Below are 23,121 nucleotides of genomic sequence, written 5' to 3' on the forward strand. Positions count from 1 at the left end.
ACGCAATTGGTACCACCTAAATAGATAATACCCTCTAGACCATCAGGGTCTCAGTAGCCTAGAGAAAACAGACTGAATCTGCAAACCAAGACATACCAATGGTTCTGAAACAACACTCAGTAGTTGGTCCACAGAAATGATGAGGCTGAATAGACCATCTATACATTTTATTAATAAATGACACTGTACCTGCCTATGCCAAATTCTTCAACCATGGGAAGATTTCAATGGTCAGGAGACCAGGAAAACTGCAGCATCCTACTGACATTGACCTTACCTGGTAAAGATAAGATTCACATTTCAAGACAATAGCTGAGTTAATGGACGGAATAAAACCCAAACCAAATTTTAATATGACTACTATTACCAATTCCAACCTGTAAACGATGGTCCAAAATGTTTGCTGAAAAAGTCAAATGAGAACTGAGGTTTAAATGACGCCAATCAGCATCATACAACCAACCATCCTCTACAGCTCATAATTTTGGACTACCTGATAGTGAAGTCCATGTAACAGCACAAGTTTCTGCAGGTCATGGTGGACCATTGCAGTGGTAGACTTCACTTAAATTCACTTGAGTTGGCCGTGTAAGATAACCTTATCTTGCCTTGCAGATGCCCTGTCTCGCTGTTGCTCGAATGGTATGGAAGATGTCCTATGGAAGAAGGATGGGCACTATTCTGACTCAATTATGTGTCTGTAAGCAGGTGTTTTATAGATAGTCTTATATATTTGCTTTAACCAGTACTCACACCAAGTCACTTATTGTCAGATAGCGTCAAATCCATTATAGAGGCATGTAGGAAGATTCTAGCTTTATTTGGTGCAGAAATCTTGAAGAAATGCAGTTTACAATGATATGAAAAGGATATAAGTTTCCAGGGTAGCAGGAACATACAGACATATTCTTTTCTTGACATGAAAGATGGCTGCCAACATGAGGGAGAGGGGAGGAGTTACAATACTGCAGCTAGAGGACAGGAAGGCAAAGCAGTATAACACATATACATGTCAATGAATAGAAACAAGTCCTGGGACATGACAGACACTCCAGATTCAGTATAAGTCCATCAAAAAAAAGGCATAAGAGATTAATGGTTTACAATGTACTAACCTTTGGAAGATGAGTTCCTCATATGGAGACTATGCCTTTTTAAAGTTACCAGGATAGTACCCCTTAAATTATGGTGGGAAAACAGGATAAAACAGTTCTGGGACACAGAAGCTTGCTAGCTTCCTTCCATACTAGAAGTTGGAGTTTTACATATTCACACAGTTATAGTTGCATAGTAGCACAAATGTGTTGCGGGGAACATAACATTGGCAAAGGAAAAGCCAAAAGGGAATAATAAGTTGGAAGATGCCCACACGGAGCAACAGGACGCAACACGGAACCTCATTATCATCATAGTATATAATGCTGGAAAAAGACGCAAGTCCATCAAGTCCAACCTTTAAGAATTAAATAAATGTTTTATCCCCATAACCCGTGATATTTTTTCTCTCCAGAAAGGCATCCAGGCCTCTCTTGAACATGTACATAGAGTCCGCCATAACAACCTCCTGCGGCAGAGAGTTCCATAGTCTCACTGCTCGTACAGTAAAGAACCTTTGTCTATGGTGATGGTAGAATCGCCTCTCCTCTAGGCGCAGAGGATGCCCCCTTGTCCTGGTCACAGGCCGAGGTATAAAAAGATCTTTGGAGAGATCCTTGTACTGTCCGTTCAGGTATTTGTACATTGTAATGAGGTCTCCCCTCAGTCGTCTTTTTTCAAAACTGAATAATCTCAAATTTTGTAATCTGTCAGTGTATTCTAGTTCCCCCATTCCCCTAATAATCCTGGTTGCTCTCCTCTGCACCTGTTCCAGCTCTACTATGTCCTTTTTATATACTGATGCCCAAAACTGTACACAATGGGGCAGATTTACTTACCCGGCCCATTCGCGATCCAGCAGCGCGTTCTCTGCTCTGGATTCGGGTCCGGCCGGGATTTATGAAGGCAGTTCCTCCGCCGTCCACCAGGTGACGCTGCTGCGCTGAAAGTCATCTCATCGCGCCGGAATGCACCACCTTGGACCAGGTGAAGGTAAGCGATCCCCAAGCGACACTTTTTCGGTTTTTAAATGCGGCGGTTTTTCCGAATACGTCGGGTTTTCGTTCTGCCACGCCCCCCGATTTCCGTCGCGCGCATGCCGGCGCCGATGCGCCACAATCCAATCGCGTGCGCCACAATCCCGGGGCAATTCAGGTACAATCGGCGCAAATCGGAAATATTCGTGTAACACGTCGGGAAAACGCGAATCGGGCCCTTAGTAAATGACCCCCAATATTCCATGTGTGGTCTGACCAGGGATTTGTATAAGGGCAAAACTATGTCTTTATCATGAGAATCTATTCCTCTCTTGATACATCCCGTAATTTTATTTGCTTTAGCAGCAGCCACCTGGCTCTGATCACTAAAATTAAGTTTACCATCCACCAATACCCCCAAGCCAATGTTATACACAATTCATGTCCATTGTTATCCCTAATTCTCTCTGAAACATGTATTCTCAAAATGATAAGAGACAAAAGAGAAATCAAGCTCTGTAGGTGAAGTGCATGTGAGAATTCTCCACGACCCGTAGGATTATGGCTCAGTTTCCGATTCATTTAATTTACTGACAGATCATTCAAGCAGAAGATATAACTTTTGGGACCGTGTAAATAAAAGGCAGTGGATGAGCGTCTCCAATGACAAGACGTAAAAGAGTGCTTCAGCCGAGCAATGAAGAGCCTTAAGCCACAAACAAATATTTCCAAAAATTCTTGTTTGTATGTCGACGACAGTACAAGGGTATCCGGATGATTTCTACCACATGTCCCATTAATTTTTTCTCTATTTTTATGACTTATATGTTTGTATATTTTTCTCGTTCTTTCTTTACAAACATGACCTTCTTAAGAGATGATGCCCTCACATCTCCATCAATGGTGGACTCATCTTTCCTTCATGGCAACAAAACCACCCCCCTGACCACCCGAAGCAAGTTATCTGAGTCCATACAATGGATTTTCATCCTCTTAACCGTCCTTGGCCTCACATTTTTCCTCTTCTTCATTACATTGGTGCTGAATATTTTCTTCAAGACTCCTACTCTACGGGAGAAGGCTCGATATGTCCTCTTTGTCTACTTGCTCCTCAATGACACATTGTATCTTCTTCTAGGCTTCTATTTAATGGTGACATCTTTATTTTTATTTCATATCCCTTTGCCTCTTTGCTACATTATATACATGTTATCTGCAGGGGCCTTCAAAGTCACCCCGTGTAACCTGGCGGCCATGGCTCTGGAACAATATGTCACTATCTGTCACCCATTACGACACTTGATTCTCTTCTCTACACAAAGAGCTCATGTCATGTTCACTTTGATTTGTTCAGTTGTGATGATCCAATTTGTAGGAGAGTTCTGTGTCATGGCCTCATCAATGACCGGTCTATTCAAACTCTACATTATCTGCCGACAGGAAAACTTGGTCTTCAACCCAATCCAGAATGTCATACGGTACATAACCCTCATTCTATGTTTCTCTGTGGTTGGAGTAATCATCATATTCACATATGTCAAGATCATGCTGGTGGCCAAGAAGATGAGTACTCGGTCTTCTTCTGCATCTAAAACTGTCATGATCCATGCCTTCCAGCTACTATTGTGCACCAGTTCCTTATTGTCCACCCAAGCACTGCGTGTCAAAAGTTTAGAGTTCTTGCCAATTATATATTTCTTTGTCTTCACCTGTCTGCCCAGGTTCCTTAGCCCTTTAATCTATGGGCTCCGAGATGAACTCTTGAGACAATACATAATGAAGTCTTTTTTTCAGATACTTTTCTTAGAAAAAAGAACAAAACTTGCCCAGTGAGACTGATGGAAGGTCCCCCCCTATTATTCTTATTCCTGTAGGGTTGAATTGGTGTTTTCTATCAATGACCAAAATAATTGATATGGATAAATTATAATTATTAATCCCTTAAAAGTATTGTTCTATTACTTTCTTTTAATTTTTTTAACAAAATGTTTTGTTTAAGTAAGTAGAAAATACCAGGACACACCAAACGAAACAAAGATCATTACTGGCAGAACTGTGATACTTTCGGGTGGGTTGATCTAGTTCAAAGAGGTTCAGAGAGGTGCTATAGATCTATAGGATATTCCATCACGTCTTAAAGGTGAGGGATCCAATTTCTGCGTTTCTGAAGTTTAATTCGTTGTCTAGGGCAATTGACAATAAACTTAAAGTAGATATAAATGGGGACCCTTACACTAAACAGGTACTTACCTTTCCCCCATACTCCACACTCTGGTTCTGACACTTCCCACGGCTCTCATTTATCTGGTTTCTGAAACAAAATGCATGGTGAAGTCTGCCGACCCAACAACTACTGCAATCACCCAGAGGTTGAATAGACATCTCCTGGTGTTTCCGGAATGTAGCATACCCATATTAGAGCCCAGATTTTCGCTCTACACATTAGTCTATCATGATTGTTGTGTGTGCACATGACCTTTACTAATTAGGTCACACTGTCCATGAGGTAAGTTGAGCACAGCACCTCAGGCGATGCTTTTTCCCAAAAGCCCATGGGGCTCATTTACTCAGGGTCTCAAATCGCACTTTCCTTCTTTTTTCAGGATTTGCACAGTTTGGACAGGTATTAAACAGGTGTCTGCACTGGGATTGTGGCACAGTTGCGCCCGGCTTCCATGCGACACAAATGGGGGGCATGCCGCCGGACGATCCGACTGATTTGGACTGAGCGCGGGACATAACTTTCAAATTGTGTCGCTATCCAAAGCACTTACATGCACCAGGAAGAAGAAGGTGAACTCCGGCGGACCTGAGCCGGGAAGCGACACATGCAGAATATTGGGCAGATGATCTTAGCAGCACAGTGCATTATTATGGGGCTTTCGGTGAACTCCATCGCACTGTTAAGTAAATGGGGCACATTTACTTACCCGTCCGACTGGAATGCACTGTGCCGCGATTCACTAAGATCGTGCGTCCGGTATCCTGCATGTGTCGTTTCCCCGCTCAGGTCCGCCGGAGTTCACCATCTTCTTCCTGGTGCATGTAAGTGCATTGTCTTGCGACACAATTTGAAAGTTAAATCCCGCGCTCAGTCCGAATCAGTCGGATCGTCCGACAGCCACGCCCCCTGATTTGTGTCACATGAAAGTCGGCACAGCTGCCCCACAATCCGATCGCGTGCGACACAGTCCTCAGTTAAATACCTGTCCCAGTGACGCAAATCCCCAAAATGTCGGAAAATCCGATGAAAATCCGATCCGCTGACCCTTCCTAAATCGGCCCCAATGAGTTTTTGTTGTTTTTTATATTTTTTTTTGTTGTTTTTTATTTAATTGTTTTTATTGTTATTTAATTTTTGCAGATGGTGTAAAATAAGTATAAATGGAAAGTTAAAAAAAACTTTTGCCAAAGTCAGCACTAAGCAAAAATAAGCAATTCTCTAATTTTGGCTACATTCACACTACCGCATGGGGGACGTATATATGGCCGACATATGTACGGCCGATATACGTCCCCCATTGACGGCAATGGGCGCACGGCGCTCTACGGGAGCGGTACGGTGCAGCATACAACAGCGTCACCGTACCGCTCCGTACCCCTCCGTGCGGGATGTATCCCTATGGGGAGGTGCGGGGGTGAGCAGCTCTCTCCTCCTCTCCCCGCGCGCTGCCGTGTGCCCGCCATGCTATGATACGGCGGGAAACGGTAGTGTGAATCCAGCCTTACTCCAATTGGCTAACTGCAGATGTTTAGCTGCTAGCGGAGGTTTTACCTCCCAGGCTAAGTGCGGAGCTTGCACTTACCTTCACTCAGCCCGGCTCGGTGTATTCCAGTGCATTCCAGGGAACTTCAGCACAGCAGCGCCACCTGGTGGACGGTGGAGGAACTGCCTTAATGAATCCTGGCCAGACCCGAATCCAGCGCAGAGAACGCGCCGCTGGATCGCGAATGGATCGGGTAAGTAAATCTGCCCCAATGTTTTGTATTTTTTACAATATGGGGTGCTTCCTCCCGATAACGAGCGTTTCCGTGTAAACACATTTGCAATCCCGAGAAGCTCCTCCCCACTGACTTTGAATTGTGTTTCAAAATTGCAATGCAAACACTATGGGGATATTTGTCAGTGCTTCTACACTAGTTTTGTGGCTGTGGCCCCTCCATGCCATGTTGTCGTAGAGGAGATGTGAAGGGGCATGTCCAGTACCCTGCCATGTCTGTGCACTTTCTAAAAACCTGGAAACATTTATTGCAGGTTTTTACAGGTCCTGACGTAGTTTTGTCGTCCAGCACAACATGGGCAGCAGATGCATCATGAGGTCTAAGCTCCATGGGTGTGGGGCTTTTAAAAATACTTTCACACACGGATCCCCAACTTATGTTAAATCTCCCCCTTTGCGTGAATGCATCAAGGGGATTTCACGGCCTGAACACTGCATCCTAAATGCATGACACAGTTATATGTGATGCAAAAGCTGCTCCAAAACAGCACCAAACTATAGTCAGGGAAGCAGGGACTCCTGGCATCATACAGTATAATACTATAGGGGTCATTTACTAAGGGCCCGATTCGCGTTTTCCCGACGCGTTACCCGAATATTTCCGATTTGCGCCGATTGTACCTGAATTGCCCCGGGATTTTGGCACACGCGATCGTATTGTGGCGCATTGGCGCCGACATGCACGCGACGGAAATCGGGGGGCGTGGCCGAACGAAAACCCGACGGATTCGTAAAAACCACCGCACTGATGCTAGCACCGATTGCGGGTGCTTTCACGGCGATCGCCGACGATGACGTCACGGGGAGCGGTGATCCATTGCCATGACAGCTACAGGTCTCACGAAGGCCCGAAGCAGTCTCGTTTTAACCCATTCATTACAATGTGCTATCAGCACATTGTAATGAATGAGGAGTAAAATCCCCATATACTGCCATATTGCAGTATGGCAGTATATGGTAGGATCGATCAGACAACCTAGGGTTAAAGTAGCCTAGGGAGTCTGAAAAATAGTAAAAGTAAAAGTAAAAAAAAGTTTAAATTCGCGTCCGAATATGTTCGATCTATCAAAATATAATTACGGTTTTTCACTGTGTTTAACCTCGTAACGGAAAATAGCGTCCAAAGTCAAAAATGACATTTTTTTGCCATTTTGAAAGATATAAAAAAATTAATAAAAAGTGATCAAAAGGTCGCACAGTCCTAAAAATGATAGCAATGAAAACGCCATCAAAAGTCGCAAAAAATGACACCACCCACAGCTCCGTACACCAAAGTATGAAAAAGTTATTGCCGCCAGAAGATGACAAAATCAAAAAAAAAAATTTTGTACAGGAGGTTTTAATTTTTTTAAATGTATGAAAACATTATAAAACCTATACAAATTTGGTATCCCCTTAATTGTACCAACCCAAAGAATAAATTAGACCTGTCATTTGTGGCACACAGTGAAAGCTGTAAAATCCAAGCCCACAAGAAAGTGTCGCAAATGTGTTTTTTCACCATTTTCACTGCATTTGGAATTTTTTTCCTGCTTCCCAGTACGCGCCATGGAATATTGAATACCGTCATTACGAAGTGCAATTTGTTGCGCAGAAAATAAGCCATAACAGAGCTCTTTATGTGGAAAAATAAAAAAGTTATAGATTTTTGAAGGTGGGGAGTGAAAAATGGAAGTGAAAAAACTAAAAAAGGCCAAGTCGTTAAGGGGTTAACCTATTAAATGCTGAAGTCAGACCACATTGCAATCACACCCTAACAATGTTGCCGGAGGGCACCGCCATCTTGCCGACTGGCAAACACCCCCCCCCCCTGCGTGACATAGTACCCTAGGGGCCCTTAAATAATAGTGAAAAAAAAAAGTTAAAATGATTTTTAAAAATTTTGAAAAAGAAATTCACATTCAAATCACCCCCCCCCCCTCTTTTCACTAGAACAAATATAGAAACATATATAATAACAAAAATCACAAAGATCGGTTAGGTAAAATGTCCAATCTATCAATGTATAAGTATGATTATTTCCGTCAGTGAACCACATAACGGAAAATAGCGCCAAAATGTCCAAAACGCCATTTCGCCAACCATAAAAATGTTAATTAAAGGTGAACAAAAGGTCATATAGCTGCCAAATTGAGATCAGTGAAAACAACAACTCGTCCTGCAAGAAATGGCACCATATCTCGGCTCCATACATCGAAGTGTGAAAAAATGTATCGGCCTTAGGATATAGGATGAGAACCCAGAGGCGGCACGGACGGTCATGTTTTGCTTCAGATCTGCCACCGCTCACGCCTTGCTGACTGATTACTAGAATTACTGCCACCAACAAAACAAGCTGAAATTGAGAATTTAAGTTGAAAACATCATTTTAGTGAATCGCTTCACTCATCTCTGCTGACAACTGACTACTACACATCCTGAAGCCCTTCCCCATGCAGTGTCAGGCTGGGTGCATGGAGAGGGCTCACAGGCAGAGCCCTTGCAATGCAGGGTGGGTGTGTGCTGAATATTGCAGAAACACTGCCCCCTGCTGATATGATTATGTGGGGGCCATGGAATAAAACAGTCACCCCTAGCAGTGATAGGAGGATATACTGCCCCCTGCTGGTGAGATGATGTGGAAGGGGGTCGTGGCGTAGGACAGTCAGTCTCTCCCTAGTAGTAATAAGAAGACACACTGCCCCCTGCTGGTGTGATGATGTGAGGGACCATGGCATAGAAATGTCAGTCACCCCTAGTAGTGATAGGAGGACACACTGCCTCCTGCTGGTGTGATGATGTCTGGAGTCAAAGCATAGGACACAAAGCATGGGACACTCAATCATTCCTAGTAGTGATAGGAAGACACACTGCCCCCTGCTGGTGTGATGATGTGGGGGCCATGGTATAGGACAGTCACCCCTAGTAGTGATAGGAGGACACACTGCCCCCTGCTGGTGTGATGATGTGGGGGCCATGGTATAGGACAGTCACCCCTAGTAGTGATAGGAGGACACACTGCCCCCTGCTGGTGTGATGATGTGGGGGCCATGGTATAGGACAGTCACCCCTAGTAGTGATAGGAGGACACACTGCCCCCTGCTGGTGTGATGATGTGGGGGCCATGGTATAGGACAGTCACCCCTAGTAGTGATAGGAGGACACACTGCCCCCTGCTGGTGTGATGATGTGGGGGCCATGGTATAGGACAGTCACCCCTAGTAGTGATAGGAGGACACACTGCCCCCTGCTGGTGTGATAATGTGGGGGCCATGACATAGGATAGTCAGTCACTCCTAGTAGTGATAGGAAGACACACTGACCCTGCTGGTGTGATGAAGTGAGGGGAGATGACACAGGACAGTAAGTCACCCCTAGTAGTGATGGGAAGACACACTGCCTCCTGCTGGTGTGATGATGTGGGCGCCAACATATAAGACTGTCAGTCACCCATAGTGTGGACTGGAGGTCACACTGCCCCTGTTGGTGTGATGAGGCCATGACATAGGACAGTCACCCCTAGAAGTGATATAAGGACATACTACCCCCTGCTGGTGTGATGATGTGGGTGGGCCATGGCATAGGATGGTCAGTCATCTTTGATGCGTGGGACAGTAACACCTCAGTGATATGTGCATGGCATCTTGTCGCCATATTTATCTTTTCCGATGGTCAGGCTTCCAGCTGTAGGACAATGCTCAATGCAACAAGGGCTTTCCAGTAATGTCTCCATCACATTGCACTTCTTAGCTGCCTTGGTCACCAAAACTACCTCCAGTCCGGCATTCATGGGACCAGTCAGGATGCTAGCTCCAACCACCTACTGAGCAGGATTTACAGGCCCAGTTCTAACACCTACAGAAATATTCAGGATACTATACAGAACCTGCATCCTCAATGTCCAGCTATATTTCATCTTCTATCCTAAAATAGCAAACAGGGTCGTCGTGAAAACTACTCATTTTATTTCTCCCTAGTAACATAATCACTTCAGGGAAAATCTCATTCCATTCCAACAAGTGAGAATTCTCCCCTCCCGCTGGATTACCGCTCATATTCCAGATCATTTCATAGTCTGACAGATCACTCAAGCAGAAGGTATAGCTGTAGGGACCATGCAGATATAAGACGGAGGATGAGCATCTCCAATGACAAGACGCGAGGCTTCATCCGTGTGGTTCCTGACCGTACATTGTAGATAGTATGGGATCCGGATGATTTCTTCTACTTCTCCCATTAATTTTTTCTCTATTTTTGTGACTTATCTATTTGCATATCTTTCTTGCTTTTTCTCCCCAAACATGACATTCACGAGAGAAAAGGAAGTTCTACCTGCACTTCAGCAAAACACAACCACCGCCCTGACCACCCGCAGCAAATTATCAGAGTCCATACAATGGATTTTCATCCTCTTAACCGTCCTTGGCCTCACATTTTTCCTCTTCTTCATTACATTGGTGCTGAATATTTTCTTCAAGACTCCTACTCTACGGGAGAAGGCTCGATATGTCCTCTTTGTCTACTTGCTCCTCAATGACACAATGTTTCTTCTTCTAGGCTTCTATTTAATGGTGACATCCATATTTTTTTTCCACATCCCTTTGCCTCTTTGCTACGTTCTATACATGTTATCTGCAGGGGCTTTTAAAGTCACCCCGTGTAACCTGGCGGCCATGGCTCTGGAACAATATGTCACCATCTGTCACCCATTACGACATGTGGTTGTCTTCTCTACCCAAAGAGCTCATGTCATGTTCACTTTGATTTGTACCCTGGTGATCATCCCATACATGGTTGAATTCTATTTCATGGCCTCATCAATGACCGGTCTATTCAATCTGTATATTATCTGCCGACAGGAAAACTTGGTCTTCAACCCAATCCAGAATGTCTTACGGTCCATAACCCTCATTCTGAGTTTCTCTGTGGTTGGAATAGTCTTTATATTCACATATGTCAATATCATGCTGGTGGCCAAGAAAGTGAGTCCTCAGTCTTCTTCTGCATCTAAAGCCGCGAAAACCGTCATGATCCATGCCTTCCAGCTACTGTTGAGCACCAGTTCCTTATTGTCCGCAATTACCCAAGCGTTTCTCATCCAATGGCCAGAGTTCTTGCCAACAATACACTTCTTTGTCTTCACCTGTCTCCCCAGGTTCCTCAGCCCAATAGTCTACGGCCTCCGAGATGAACTTTTGAGACGATACATAAAGAACTCTATATTCAGATTTCAGTTTTCATAGAAAAAAGACAAAAACTATGGAAGGTCTCCTCTTCATTTGGTTCAAAAAGTATCCACTATTCAGTGAATTAGTTCTCATTGGGTCTCTTTTGGCACTGACCAATAGAATTGTGATAAAACAAGTATTAACCCTTTCTTGTTAAGAGAGGTTACAGAGTATCCAGGGTATATTTCAAAGACACGGGACCTTAATAAAATCTCCATCTGTTCGGACCTGTAAATAAAGCTTAAGGGAAATATACTAAAAACAGCAAAAAAAAAAAAATAGTAAAATGATTTTTTTTAATGATCTCTTTTCTACATGTCTTGAGGGAGCCACTATACATATAACAATTTGTTAAGTGAGTGAGAGAGACAGCAGAAAAAAAAGGTGGGTGCTGTGTGAATTGAGGGTGGGGGTGGGGGGCTATATAAAATTTCAATGCCACCATGAAAGTTGAATCAGAAGGGGACAATTGAGGTTCCGTTCTCATATTTTGTTTTAATTTTTAAAATTAAAATCTTTGGGAAAAAATTTGCTTTTTTATATCATTATATTATGATGCCACTATGTTTTTACTTTTACAGTGTTATGCAAGTTGTCATTGCGACATTGGGGCTCATCGTCGGGAAACTTGACGAAAATGTGCTCCGCATTTAACAGGGGTTTTTGGCGCACGTGATCGGATTTTGCCGCATCGGTGCCGGCTTTCACACGCCACAAATCTGGGGCCAGGCCGTCGGACGATCCAACGGATTCGGACACATTGCAGGATTTAACATCGTAAATTGTGTCGCAAGCCATACACTTACATGCACCGGGAAGAAGAGGGTGAACTCCGGCGGACCTGATCGGGGAAGCGACACATGTAGGAAATCGGACACACGATTTTAGTGAATCGCGGCAGCTCCGAATCTTCGTCCGACATTCCAGATCGGGGATCGCGACAGGACCGGGTAAGTAAATCTGCCCCAATATCTTTTGTTTTCATTGACAGCATTTTGGTAAACTTTGACCTTTTCTTCACATTTATACAATTGGTTTGCTAGTGGGATTATTAGATTATTATATTATATTATATTATTACAGTGAAATAATTTATTTATTTCTACTATATAATTATTTTTCAAATGCTTATGGGATTTTTGTATGTGTTTTATGGGAAAAGGGGTTTAAATTGTAATATTTTTAAATAATTTTGTAACTATTTATTTATATAGGGTACAATTTTCTTTTTCAAAATGTATATTTAAAAAAAAAAATTAATTATATATATATATATGTCTTCTTAGGCCCCCTAGGGTTTTGGTCCACTCTTCCAACATTCTTCCGTACTTTTGTGATTTTTGTTCAATTATTTCTATATTTGTTCTAGTGAAAGGAAGGGGGGGGGGGGTGATTTCAATGTGAATTTCTTTTTTAAAATGTATACATATATATATATATATATATATATATATATATATGTGTGTGTGTCTTCTCAGGCCCCCTAGGGTTTTGGTCCCCTCTTCCTATATTCTTCCATACTTTTGAGTTGCAGGACATTGTCCTTGCTTCCAGGAGGGTGTGGTGGGGATTGCTGAATGACATAGCTGCGAGTGGTGCCCATGTGCGCCATTCAGGTCCCGCTGTTCAATTCCTTAAAGGAAATGTAGTGAAGTGATGCTTCTTAGCTTCAGTTCTTATTGTTACATCCTTTTTGTGCATTGTAATGCTGAATTATTTTGTCTTACTGTTATGGACACAACAACTTTTGTGTATGTATTAATGTTTCTGTGTGGCCACTACTTTTTACATTGTTTAACACCAGTATATTTAGCAGCATTGCACTCTCTGCCATTTTGCACTAGCTATATACTATGTATATGCCTTACACACCTTGTCTGTGATTTGTCTCCTGTACTATTTTATGTTTTTTTTAATAATGAATAATTTTAATGCTATCAAGTAAAGGATACGCTTTTTTATTAAACGTGTTTGTTATTAGTGCTTCCTCTCTTTTGCCATTTTGGTAATTAGTGTGTATACCGTATATAAGCCAACTAGAGAATAAACCGAGGTACCTAATAAAGCTGGGAAAACCAATTGACTCGAGTATAAGCCTAGGGTAGGAAATACAATGGTCAGCCTACAACCAGTATATAGCCAGGCAGCACATTCCCCCCAGTATATAGCCAGCAGCCCCCTAGTATATAGACATCCCCTGCCCCTAGTATATAGCAAGCCCCTGCCTCCTAGTATATAGCCAGCACCTGCCCACTAGTATATAGCCAGCAGTCCATGTCCCCTAGTATATAGCCAGCACCTTCCCCCTAGTATATACCCAGCAGCCCATGTCCCCTAGTACTTAGCCAATGTCTGCCTCCTAGTATATAGCCAGCAGCTAGTATATAGACTGCACCCTGACCCTAGTATATAGCCAGCAGCCCCCAAACTTTTTTTGTCCAGGGACCAACTGGGAGCATAAATTTTTCCAGGGACCAGTGAGCGGGGGTATGGGGTCTGGTATCATTGTCTCATAATTAAAAATATGTTTGCATGCAAGATCATACAGCATTCCCCCATTCTTGAGAAAGGGTTTGATTGGAATTATTATTTAAACACCTAGGATACTTTAACCCTAGGGGGTCCGATTGCTCTGAAAATATACTGCATTGTAGAATATAAATAATTGGATGTATATATCTGTGTGCCACAGGGCTGTCACGGGGCAAACTATCATGGGAAAGGATTGTCACTCCCCAACGACTGTGTCCTGTCTAATCCGGAACCCTGAATCCCGACATGTTCCAGAACCCTGAACCCAAATCTTACGCAGAACCAGGAACCCCAACCCAGGGACGATCATGGCCTTTCTGCTTCCTGAGGCGAAAACTGAAATCCCCCTGTCCCCCAAAAAATATTCTAGCCCTGATCTTCTATATTCACCTCGTTTTAATTATACACAGTACCCCATTACAACCACATCCATAAATGCCTCCCTTTTATTTAAGATCTGGCCCCAATATACCCCCCCCCCCAGTTAAGTTATATACAGTACACCATCAGCTCACCCTCCCAGCTCAATTAATATCCATGGCCCATAAACAGCCCCCTCCACCCCCATTAAGTACTTATATATAGAGCTCCCCCACACACATTGTAATCCTGGGAGTCATCATGCCCTAATTCCCTGGGCCAGGTTTTATCAGATAGAAAGCCCCATAACCGCCCCCCCCCCCCAAACCCCGTTAGGATCTGACCCAAATATTGAAATCTCCCTTTCCTTTTTTTGTTATATACAGTCCCCCTATTAACAATGTGGGCCCATTTTGAAATAATAAAACTGATAGCTTCTCCCACGTCGAGGTCCTCTGCTGTGTGGATGGACACAGGCGGCGTGACGTCATAACACGCCTGTATCCTCCAGACAAATGGTCTGCACTGCTCTGCGCCACTCTTCCATTTGACTCTGTGTCCTACAGACAAGGAGGCAAGTGATAAAAGTCGAACAATCCCAGCCTGATAGAGAAACCTGTACCTCCAACATTATCAGTAACCCTGAAGCTTAATCTGATCCAGAACTCTGAACCCGAACCTCATCCGGAACCCTGAAGCTGTAACTGAATGTAGTCTGAACTCTGAATTCAGATCTTGTGCCTGTTCCCCGATTGTCCTGTGTCTGTACATTTATCATAGTATCATAGTTTATACGGCTGTCCGTATAAAGACACTTGTCCATCAAGTTCAACCAAGGAAGGGAAGGGATTGCATGAGGAAGAGATTTAGGCGAAACAATTCTATAGAACATAACCATCAATGTTATTTAGGTGTAGAAAGGCATCTAGACCCTTCTTGAAGCTCTCTGCTGTCCCTGCTACGACCAGCACCTGAGGCAGGCTATTCCACAGATTGACAGTTCTCATAGTAAAGAAGCCCTGTCGCCTCTGGTGATTAAACCTTGTTTTCTCCAGACGGAGACAGTGCCCTCTCGTCTTTTGATTTGATTTTATCTGAAGCAAGTTACCACCATATTTTTGTATGGACCATTCATATATTTATATAGATTAATCATGTCCCCTCGTAGTCGTCTCTTTTCCAGACTAAATAAATCTAGTTGTTTTAATCTTTCCTCATAACTAAGACCCTCCATACCCCTTATTATTTTTGTGGCTCTTCGTTGAACCCTCTCCATCTCCAGGGCCTCCTTTTTATGGACCGGTCTCCAGAACTTGATGGCATACTCCAGTTAAGGCCGAACCAATGCCTTGTACTGTGGTAATATTACATCCCTATCCTGAGAGTCCAGAACACTGCTGATACATGACAAGATCTTGCTGGCTTTAGAGGCAGCTGATTGACATTGCATGCTGTTATTCAATTTATGATCTACTAGTACACCCAGGTCCTTCTCAACAAGGGACTCTCCCAGATTTACTCCCCCTAGGACAGTGATGGCGGACCTTTTAAATACCGAGTGCCCAAACTACAATCCAAATTCCACTTATTTTTCATGAAGTGCCAACACAGGATTTTAAGCAGTAACTTATTGCTCCTAGTTAAACTTTCATCATAGCGGACTTGAAGACAACAAAGTTGAAACAAAAAAGCAAAAGGGCAAATTTGGACTATCATTGTATCTTCTCTCTAGAGTCTCTCTATACAGGAAAAATCATGGGGTCAGCAGGAGGACCACCAAATATAAATAGGCTTTGTCCACACCTTCTTTTGGTTTATAATGCATAAAAGCAAATGGTAAGTTTTCTTTAATTATCCTGAAAGTGCAGGACAAGTCTTGTCTTAGAATCTTGTCTTGTGAACTGTGCTGGGGCAAGGGCCTGGGTGCCCACAGAGAGCACTCAGAGTGCCACCTCTGGCACCCGTGCCATAGGTTCGCCACCACTGCCCTAGGATATATGTTGCCTGTGGATTATTAGCCCCGAGGTGCTAATACATTTAACCTTACATTTATCCACATTGAACCTCATTTGCCAAGTGGATGACCAAACAGTAACTTTGTCCAAGTCACCCTGCAGCCTATGAACATCCTCCATAGACTGTATTTCACCACACAGCTTGGTGTCGTCTGCAAAAATACACAGTACTATTAATACTCTATATCATTAATAAATATATTAAATAATAGAGGGCCAAGAGCAGAACCCTGGGGTCCACCACTTATAACTGCTGACCATTACTGTGGGGACACTGTTACTTGGGGGCACTGTGGGGCACAGTGGGGTCATGGTGACTATATTGGCTATTGTGGGATCCCCATTACTATATTGGCGATTGTTGGGTCCCTGTGATTTAGCTACTGTGAGGACACTGTGACTATATTGGATACTGTGGGGTTCTTCTGACAATTTTGGCTACAGTGGGGGCACCAATACTGTTTTGGATACTAAGAGCAGTACAGTGTGGAGCACGGGAACAGGGGAGAAGGAACAAACAGGAACGCAGGAGTATTTAGGGATATTGCAGGGGAGCTTTCTCTATGGCATAGACTCAAAGATCCGGCAGGGTGTTATGGGAGAGGCAAATTGAAATAGTCTTCTGGGAAATGGCCAGCATCAATTAACGGTGTGCTGGCCCTTTAAATTTCCTGAAGCAGGCGCGTGCATGCCCTAGGAGACGGGGAGGCACGCACACGGACCAGGGACGGGAATCAGGAGTGGGGAGAGGTGAGGAGTGTGAGCGCCGCGCTTGTGAACACGGAGGGACACAGGTGAGCCCGCGACCCGCGATATGGGTCGTGGGAGCACCCAAGACCCCCATGACAGTTATGTTACTTCTGGTAACTTATCTATGTTGTGGTAATATATTTATATAGTAAGTGTTGTTCTGATGCGGTATCTATGTAGTAAGATTGTTTTTGGTACTGTTCCTATGTAATATGTTTAGTTGTGTTATAGATAGAGATGGGCGAATCGATTCAAACGAAGTGGAATTCGATACAAATTTCACTGAAAATTTGATTTGTCACGAACCCGAAGTTTACGCTCTTTTTTTCCTCTTTTTTTTAGCTAAATGGCCGCGAGCACAACGTGTTGCATGGGGCAGAGAAGGCTGGGAAGGAGAAAGGAACACCCCCGATGACATCTGCAGACCTGTAAGCCAATCAGCGAACGGCAGGCTTATGTGATGTCACACAGCCATTTTCTAATCTCGGCACTTCACACTAAATGTGCTTCCTGTAGCGTACAGATGCTGTAGAGATTTATGCTCCAATCCCAGGGTGTGCATTTAGGGGGATCTTTATACCCCAAATAGCAGTTCTTTTTAGTTACTGAATCCAATAGGAAGAAATCTGTTTCATATCCACACTGCTGCTTAAGTGATTTGTGGACAGACCTCAGGGTGTGCGTTTTGGGGCATCTGTATAACGCAAACTACAATATTTTTTTGTTGCTAAAGTTGAGAGCAAAAAATCTGTGTCACATCTACCTAGTTTATAGAGTGATTTCTGCTCCTCTCCCACGGTGTGCGTTGTGGGGTATCTGTATAACGCAAATTCCAATTTTTGTTGCTAAAGTTCAGAGCAACAAATAAGTGTCAAATTTGCAAACTTTATAGAGTGATTTTCACTCCAATTACAGGGTGTCCGTTGTGGGGTATCTGTATAACGTAAATTCAAATATTTTTTGTTGCTAAAGTGCAGAGCAAGATTTACGTGTCAAATCCACATAGTTTATAGAGTGATTTTCGCTCCAATTACAGGGTGTCCATTGTGGGGTATCTGTATAACGCAAATTCCAATACTTTTTGTTGCTAAAGTTCAGAGCAAGATTTACGTGTCAAATCCATGTGGTTTATTGAATGATTTTCGCTTCAATTACAGGGTGTCCGTAGTGGGGTATCTGTATAATGCAAATTTCCATACTTTTTTGTTGCTAAAGTTGGGAGCAACAAATAAGTGTTAACTCCACGTAGTTTATTAACCACTATGTCAGACAGAAAGGTAGCAGGTGGAGCAGGCAGAGGTCACAGCACAGTAAGGGGACGTCACAGCAGGGGTAACTCTGTCATCTAGTGGCAGTGTGTTGATCTAGGTTGACTAGGTCATCTAATTCCTCAAATATAACATCTGATAGCCAAGAGTCAGTGGGTTTGTCAGATGCAACAATTAGTTGGCATGGCCCAGGAGCAGGTCAGCGCCCCTCACCTGTCTTCAACCAGCCTCTGTCCTGTTCCTTTCCCGCAGCCAGAGAGCTACTAGGTGGTCTGGGCTCAGCATCACTATTCAGCGAGGATGAAGTGTATGAGGACAGTCAGCAGCTGCTTGGCAGTGAAGAGGTGGGACAGACTTCCGCTGCTTCCTGCAGTAGGCAGGCTGTGCATATTGACACCATTGGGGAGAGTAGCAGTGACCATCCAATGGCCTGGGGGAAACGGATGTAGAGGATGTGGAGGTCCATCCTGCCGCCGCAGCAACAGCAGCAGCAGAACCGAGTGGCACACATGGCATTTCAGCCAGTCAAGGCTCTAGCACCTCTGCCAAAGGGAGCTGTTTGTCTTTGACATCCTCTCCCAGTCCAGATGCTCCTCGCTACACATGGCGCCAGTACATGTCCTTTACAAACCACTGGGTGAATGTGCTTCCCGCCCAGCCACACCAACAACTTTCACAAGACACGCTGCTTTCTCCACCACGTTGTCAAACTGCTGCTCCTGCGCCAGTGTCCGCCTCCTCCTTCTCCATGACCACCTCAGCCTCCACAAGTGCTGCTATATCATACCACATCTGCAGGGCACAGCAGTGTCACGCAGTTCTACACCTGGTTTTCCTGGGCGAACAAAGTCACACAGGGGAGGAACTGCTCCACGTCATGCAACAAGAAATCAATGTGTGGCTTTCTCCGAGACAACTAAAAATCTGAACCATGGTGACAGACAATGGGAAGAACATGGTGTACATGCTGTACCGAGAAGGGATGGCCCATGCACCCTGCGTGGTGCACGTGTTTAATCTGGTTGTCAACAGGTTCCTCGATTCTTCTACCCCTCTGCAAGACATTCTAAAAATGGCAAGGAAGCTGTGCATGCACTTCAGCCATTCTTACAAAGCCAAGCACACCCTCCTTGAGTTGCAGCGTCAGAACAGCCTGTATGAACAGAGAAAAGCCATTAATGATTTTTTGATTATGCAAGCGAACGGAATACTCCCCAGTTTAAGTTTGATGTCAGCCACTGGCGGCTCATGCGTGACACCTGCCGTTTGCTCCGGCCCTTTGAAGAGGCCACGTTATTTGTCAGTCACCAGGAATGCGGTATGAGTAACGTCATTCCACTGCTTCATGTCCTGGAACTCATGCTGCAAAATCTGTCTGGTCAGAGCACTGGAGAGGTGGAGACTACATCTCATGGTCACATGAGTCCACTGGGGGCTGAACTGGGGGAGGAGGAGGAGGAGGACATTGGAGCACAAGCAGAGTCTGGTGAAATCAGTGGTTTTTCCACTCAGGTGACAAGAGAGGAGGAGCAGGAGCATCTGGAGGAGGTAGAAGATAAGGCAGATGACCCAGAAGCACTGTGGCAGTATACAGTGGAGATGGAGGCCGGGAGTCCCTCAGAGTCACTTGCACAGATGGCCCGCAGCATGCTGCTTTTCCTAACTAGTGACAGCCGAATAGTCAACATCCGGCATAGGGATGACTTTTGGCTCTCCACCCTCTTGGACCCTCGCTACTGGTCATAAATGGGTGACTTTTTTCCAGCTGCTGAGAGGGAGGAACAACTGGCATACTATAGAGAAATACTGTGCACACAGTTGGCCGCTGCCTATGTGCGCCATTGTCCATCCTCTGTCAGGTCTGACTGGGGGATTCCTGACAGTCATCACTCACGTACTACTACTGCCACGGCTGCTGTGGGGAGATGGGGGGGTAGAAGCAGTAGCAGCTCCATCATCAGCAGCTTAAGTCTGGATTCCTTAATGAGCAACTTCCTTCACCCACCTAGTGAGAAGGGTAGCCGCCACCAAGAGCAGCAGGACATGGAGCTGACCATGCACTAGCACGTGGTGGCCTACTTGGACCACCTCAGGTAGAGGAAACTTGATGCGTAGCCGCAACTCACAGAAATTGCAGTAGAGAAGCTGTCCTGCCGGGCCTGTAGTGTGGCATCAGAGCAGGTGTACAGTGCAGCGAGGGCCATCGTTACCCCAAGGAGAACCTGCTTTTCCCCAGTAATGTGGTGAGACTGACCTTTGTCAAGATGAATCAGGATTGCTGCCACCACCTCCATACTCTATCATTGTGCCACTCTGTGGCTTTCCATGTTGCTGCCACCATGTTGCTGCCACTCCGTTGGCTCTTGCTGCTGCTGATGCCACCTCCACACTATATCATTGTGTCACTCTGTGGGCTCCTTCTGCTAACACCACCTCCACACTCTATCATTGTGCCACTCTGTGGCCTACCATGTTGCTGCCACTGCCACACCTCTGACTTCATGCTGCTGCTGGTGCCGCCTTTGCAGTTCTTTTTTGGCAAAGACATGATATTTTCAGGAAAACTGTAATGTATTATGCTTGTGGCGTCTCTAATCTTCAAATTCAAGTTTAAATGGAACCCTCCACCCCCTCCACCGCTACCTTGTGATGTCACGCCTTTGATCTGTTTTTTGACTGACTGGAACCATATAGTTCCGAGTGGAGCTTAGCGTAATGTATTTTGACCTACTGCAGGATTTGACTATCCGCACATTATGATTGCTTATTTGCTGTTTGTCCAGCTATGGGACTAGCTAGCTCACAGAGACAGGTTACCATTGACCATTCTTGAGATACTGCACTTAGAGTGAGAGGGGGTGTTGTTGGCCATACTCACCTGTATAGCCAACTTTGCTTGTTTTGTATGTACCTTTGTACTTTTTAATTGATTTTAACTTGGTATGTTTTTCTGTACATTTCCATTGCCTTTCTAATAAAGTATTTTTTGTATTTTGCCTTATGACACACCGACTTTTTGCCTTTGAATTTTCATTTCAAACTTCGTCATAGTACCACAATGCTGCTGTCGCCACCTTCACACTCTATCATTGTGCCGCTTTGTGGCTTTCCATGTTGCTGCCATCATGTTGCTGCCACCTATGGGCTCCTGCTACTGCTTCTGCTCCTGCCAACTTCACACTCTATCATTGTGCCACTTTGTGGCCTCCTGCTGCTGCCACTGCCGCGCCACCTCCACGCTCTGTCATTGTGCCATTCTGTGGGCTACCATGTTTCCGCCACCTCCATAATTTCTCATTGGGCCACTCTGCAGCCTACTCATGCTGCTGCAAACTGACCGCTGTCTCCCTGTGATTTCCATAATGCTGTTTTCACCCTCCACCACTCTATGACATTGCCACTTTGTTTAGTTTCCCCCTTCATTTCATCTGTCAGATAGAATGAAAAGCCTCAGGATTGATAGTAAAAAGCAGGAGTGGATACAGAACACAGAGGACATGCAAATATCCCATTTACTGGTCATCTCTGTTTTGGATCCACTCCTGTTTGTTTTTGGCTTGAGCAATACTGATGATTGACAAATACGGATTATTGACCGATTGAAAGCAGGCACTGATTGATGAAATGAAGGGAAATGATCAGTGTTAATGCCGACACCGTCTCCACTCTTTTGGGGGGTTTCTACATGTATCTGCATTTAACAGAACAGGTTCTGTCATAATGTATGGAATCATCTGGTGTCAGTGTAAAAAGAGTGCACTCTTTGATGTTATAGTGGGATCTTGGCCCTCAGCTCAGTCCTTTCGAGCTGGCACAGACGTTACCTTGTCAGGCTGCGTTCCCGCTTCGCTTATTTGGGGAAGTAGGCCTATGTAAGTGCACATGGAAGTGAAGAGTGAAGCGATTCTAAGAGCCGCGGCTGTCATGTGCGTGTCCTACTAAAACACAGCATTGTTTGAAGATCAAACCACGCTCCCTATGCATATTTAAGCATGGCACAACGTTCTTCAACACCCTACAAGCTCTCTGAAGCCAGGAAATACCTGTTTTTTAACTTGATTCGTCATGATTCGATTCGGGTCAAATCAAATTTTTTTCAAAAAATTTGCCGAATTGGGACGAACCGAAGTTTAACAAATTCGCTCATCTCTAGTTATAGATTCTAGTTTTGTTATTTTACTGTATTTATGCAAAAAAAACTGTAAACCGTTGGGATGGCCGCAAAGTAATGATAGTCAAGTTATACTACTACAGCACATCACAAACATAAGAAGGAAAAAGTGGGCCCACAAAATTTCCCCCACAAAATTCCTAGAGTAGGCCCTGGCTGCAAATATGGGTTAACAGTGTGTTATGTTGGACAGGAAGTCACTTTTTCCTTTCATTCCTAGAGGGTCACTTAAAAACTGGGGACCTTAACGCTGTGGTGCCTTCTTTTATAGCCAGGGGTCGTAATGGTTTGGTCAAGGACACATTTGCATTGGACCCACTGGCACTTTAAATACTTGCTATGGGACACTTGGGCACCATGTTTTCAGCAGCGTTAAGAGGAGAGCACTAAAGGCTGTAACTGGGCAGCCACCAACATTCCCCTCCCTTCAATGGTCATGGCTATTGGTTTTACAGTCACTCAGACAGACTCATGCCCCCATCTTTATGGCTCAACTGGAAAGACACAATCCTGGGATCTATTTTTTAAGACCATTTTTTATGGAGCTGAAAACTTCTAGTAATCATGGTCAGTGCCTCAATCATAGGGTTACCTGCTAAAGTTACTTTTAAAGGGATTCTACCATCACTGCCACCACTTTCTAACCAATGAGATGAGTGGACCCCAACTTTATATTCAATGTTCTACGGTCGGCAGCTCTGCTTAAACCGGACAGGTTGCTTGATGGGATGCAGAGCAGCCGAGC

The 23,121-nt window shown here is 44.4% G+C and overlaps 1 protein-coding gene across 1 annotated transcript; it reads left to right on the top strand.

Moving 5' to 3' along the window:
* Positions 1 to 10,353: 10,353 nt before the first annotated feature.
* Positions 10,354 to 11,295, top strand: LOC140117020 (odorant receptor 131-2-like). The gene has a single exon (XM_072133452.1). The coding sequence runs from the start codon at positions 10,354 to 10,356 to the stop codon at positions 11,293 to 11,295; it is 942 nt and encodes a 313-aa protein (XP_071989553.1).
* Positions 11,296 to 23,121: the final 11,826 nt, after the last annotated feature.

Source organism: Engystomops pustulosus, chromosome 2 (genome assembly GCF_040894005.1).
Source record: "Engystomops pustulosus chromosome 2, aEngPut4.maternal, whole genome shotgun sequence".
Lineage (NCBI taxonomy): Eukaryota > Metazoa > Chordata > Amphibia > Anura > Leptodactylidae > Engystomops > Engystomops pustulosus.

Excerpts from the sequence above, each read along its gene's own strand:
- LOC140117020 (XM_072133452.1), top strand. The coding sequence starts at position 10,354 with ATGACATTCACGAGAGAAAAGGAAGTTCTACCTGCACTTCAGCAAAAC.